This window comes from Octopus bimaculoides, chromosome 3, assembly GCF_001194135.2.
Source record: "Octopus bimaculoides isolate UCB-OBI-ISO-001 chromosome 3, ASM119413v2, whole genome shotgun sequence".
NCBI classification, from domain to species: Eukaryota; Metazoa; Mollusca; class Cephalopoda; order Octopoda; family Octopodidae; genus Octopus; species Octopus bimaculoides.
The window spans coordinates 55,875,801-55,879,557 of NC_068983.1; the positions used below are offsets into that span (position 1 = coordinate 55,875,801).

General features: G+C 35.3%; 1 protein-coding gene across 1 annotated transcript in view; it reads left to right on the top strand.

Moving 5' to 3' along the window:
- Window positions 1-3,757, top strand: part of LOC106871393 (intraflagellar transport protein 122 homolog) — a 264,510-nt gene that overhangs the window by 3,142 nt on the left and 257,611 nt on the right. The window contains exon 2 of the mRNA XM_052966749.1: window positions 481-690. Coding sequence (XP_052822709.1) covers window positions 650-690 — 41 coding nt within the window. The 5' untranslated portion in view covers window positions 481-649. The remainder of the gene's footprint in view (window positions 1-480; window positions 691-3,757) is intronic.

Below are 3,757 nucleotides of genomic sequence, written 5' to 3' on the forward strand. Positions count from 1 at the left end.
TATATATATATATATATATATATATATATACACACACGTAAAATATATATAGGGTAGTGAGTTTTTTTTAGAAATTTCACTATCAGTGGCCTAGCATGTATAAGAAGTCAACAGACAACATATTCTCAATATAAAATTGAGTACATTTAAACACAAGAGAAAACTGCCTTCAACAGGCAGTTTTTACACGCTAGAAAAAGCAGTCAAAACATTATTTTATATTGAGAATATGTTATCTATTGACTTTTTATATGTGCTAGGCCACTGGTAGTGAAATTTCTAAAACACTCTCACTACCCTATATATATATTTTATATATATGTTTTTAGCAATCTTTAAAATATTAATTCGGTATAATAGAAGACACTTGCCCAAGGTGCTATGCAGTGGGACCGAACTCGAAACATTGTGGTTGGGAAGCAAGTTTCTTTCCACTGAAACGTTATCAAGTTATTTGAGGGAATTTCTTTTTATTTCTAGCAGGTCGAGCAACCGTGTGGTGACTCCTGTAGCTGGGTCGTAGATAGCTTGAGCTTAGCAGCAGCGGAAACTTAAAGATACCCGCCTTGTGCTTGGAGAGGGTGAAGTGAAAGGAATGCTACTGCGCATGCGTTGTAACTAAGTCTAACAGTTCTTTGGCAGGACAAACATGAGACCAATTTGTTTATGGGACCTTCAGCATCAAGACAGGTAAACAAGCTAGTTAATACCCTCTATTTTCGGCATGGATTCATATTTTAATAATATCTATCATTCATAAATTAAATTACTTTTCATCACTTATTTTCTTTATGATTTATAGATATTAAAATACGAAGAGGCGTGTGATATTTTCTTCTATTGCTTATCTTATATGACTTATCTCCGCTATCGAAAGAAATCGATGGAATAAATTGCTTTAAGATCGGGTATGAAATTACGAGAGATGCTACGAATGTTTGTTTACAAAACGAACACTTGCGATGAACAAACTATAATAAGTTCATATGACTTTATTTTTCTATTCGTCTTGCATAGTTTTTGTGAGGACATATTGATTGTCGTTGTTAGAAAGAACACAGCATCATAGATGAGGTTAGTTTCAATTAGATCTTCATTTAGGTATTGTTAATATTTATTTTAGCGATTTCTGAAGGAAATCTAAGACGAAAATCGAGTTAAAAAATAATTTTTAAAGCCGAACATAAAGGGAGGAAACTGTGTGTATGGTTTAGAAAAAATATTGGTTTTGACATTAGCAACGGAGAAATATCGATCTGTTTGGGGAGGTTACAATCAGTTGAATCGATCTTCACCCTGTTATCTTCGCTTCTACGGCCTTATGTTCAAATACTTTTATCAATTTTGTTTCCTTGCATCTACAATCCTAAATTTAAATTGATCTTATGGCTGTGTTCCTTCGCTTTCAAGCTTCCGAATTCATATTAGACTTTTGGTTGTGTTTATTCTCTTCTACGGCCCTAAATTCACACGGGTCTTTTGACTGTACTTCTTCACTCCCATGGTCCTAAATTCAAATTGGCTTTTTGACTGTGCTTCTTTGTGACTTATAGTTAGTTATCCGATCTCCCCTTCTATCTATCTATCTATCTATCTATCTATCTATCTATCTATCTATCTATCTATCTATCTATCTGTCCGTCCGTCTGTCCATCCGTCCGTCCATCCATCCATCCATCAATGATGAGTGAGTCCTTCTGTGAAATCAGTTTGGAAAAGGACTTGTTTACTTGATTTGAATAGTTCTTTACTAGTTCGTATTAGTCCCAGGAGGAGGACTAATATTATATTAATACTGTTGCTACTGCTTAGCTCCAAATCAGTCCTGGTTTAGCAAACCTATAATCAAAAGTATTATAGCTGTGATCATTTTGGTTGTTCCCCAAAGCAATGTATCTAGGGCTATTATCTATTGTTGCTCACCTTTTGTAATTAAGGTATGAACCAAGGGAGATTTGGCTGTTATTTCTAGCCAGTCATGTGGCTATTCATATGCTCCCTGGTTACATATGTTTTCCTCCTTTTCTATGTATATCTCTGTGTAATAACCTTGAGTGATTCTGAGTCAGTTCAGCTTCTTGTCTCAAGAATCTGTCTCGTCTTCTCAATGAATGATGTTATGTTCTCCCATATCATACTGCTCATCATTATCAGTAGAAGTCACTTGCCCAAGGTGCCATGCAGTGGGGCTGATCCCAGGACCATGTAGTTGGGATGGTCTAAAACCTGCTTGAGTCTCTGGAAGAATTTTCTCAGCCAACACATGGTCCTGGGTTCAGCCCCACTGGAACAACAACACCACCAATGTTTATTAATGTTCATTGATATTTTTATATATTAGATGAGAAAAGTGTGTGTGTGTGTGCATGTGTTTGTACTCTCATTATCACCACCACACCACCATTCTTGTGATGCCCTCTTTTCCAGGTTCACATAAACAGATACATTTGTGAGGCAAATTTTCTGTAGCCAGACACCCTTTCTGTTACTAATCCTGGTTGCTTCCAAGCATGACAATGTTTTCCCCGTTGTCAGGTATGTTATCGCGGTTGTTGTAGCTATCCCTCTTCCTTCAGAGGATGAGGGTCTTCATTCTAGTCCCTGTTAGCTTGTTGGTACACTGAAAGGTGGCCGATGAGTCCAATTCAGGCTTTGAAGGATCTTCTGCAAGTTGGTCAAGTTGTTCCTTCACTGATGATGGATCTCCAGAGGATTGGTCATTTGCATTTTCTTCCCATTTATTGAAGTCAATTCTTTTGTCTTCTTGGCCTTCAACTCATCCCTGTATCTCTTCTTCTGTTCTTCTTTCTTCCTTTTTATTTCTCTCAGTCGAGAATAGAAGATCTGTTTTGGTAAACGGTTATCTGACATTTGAACAACATGCTCACTCCATCTCAACAGGCTCTTGATGATGTGAGTCTTGTTGCTTGTTGTTTTGACTGCTTTCAAGATGCTCACATTTGTTCTTCTGTCTTCTCAACCAATGTTCAGGATACTTTAAAGTCATCTTTGATGAAACTTTTCCAACATTTTCAGATGGCAATGCTACATGATCTGGCCATCATGATTGCAACACTCTAACCACTAGGCCATGCGCCTTCATACACACACACATGCCTAAAAGAATTAGCTATGAAAATAAACATTTAAACCTATCTACAGAAGCTCATTTTATTTTAATTTGATTATTTTCCTTTCATGATGTAGCTTAACCCTCTCATTACCAACCCAGCTGAAATCGGTTCTGGCTCTGAGTACAAATGTCTTGTTTACAAAAGTTCTGAATTAAAACCTTCCACCAAACCTTAGTCACAATTTATGTTCCTAACACAAGCTTAATGATAATTAAGTTATTTTACTAAATTCTTTGTTATATTTAAAATTAATTGAAAGAAACACAGAACATCTCAAATGAAATTTGGTAACAAAAGGGTTAAAATTACCATGATATTTTTAACCCTTTTGATACTATCTTGGCTGAAACCACCTCTGGCTCTGAGTACAAATGTTTTGTTTTCATAGGTTTTGAATTAAAATCTTCCACCAAACCTTAGTCGCAATTTATGTTCATAACACTAGCTTAATGATAATGAAGTTATTTTACTAAATTCTTTGTTATATTTAAAATTAATTGAAAGAAACACAGAGCATCTCAAAATAAATACAGTAACAAAAGAGTTAATTGTTTTTTTACATAAAATTGTAATAGTCTATATTTCATGTGTATTTTTGATGAATATATCATAAATTTTCTTTA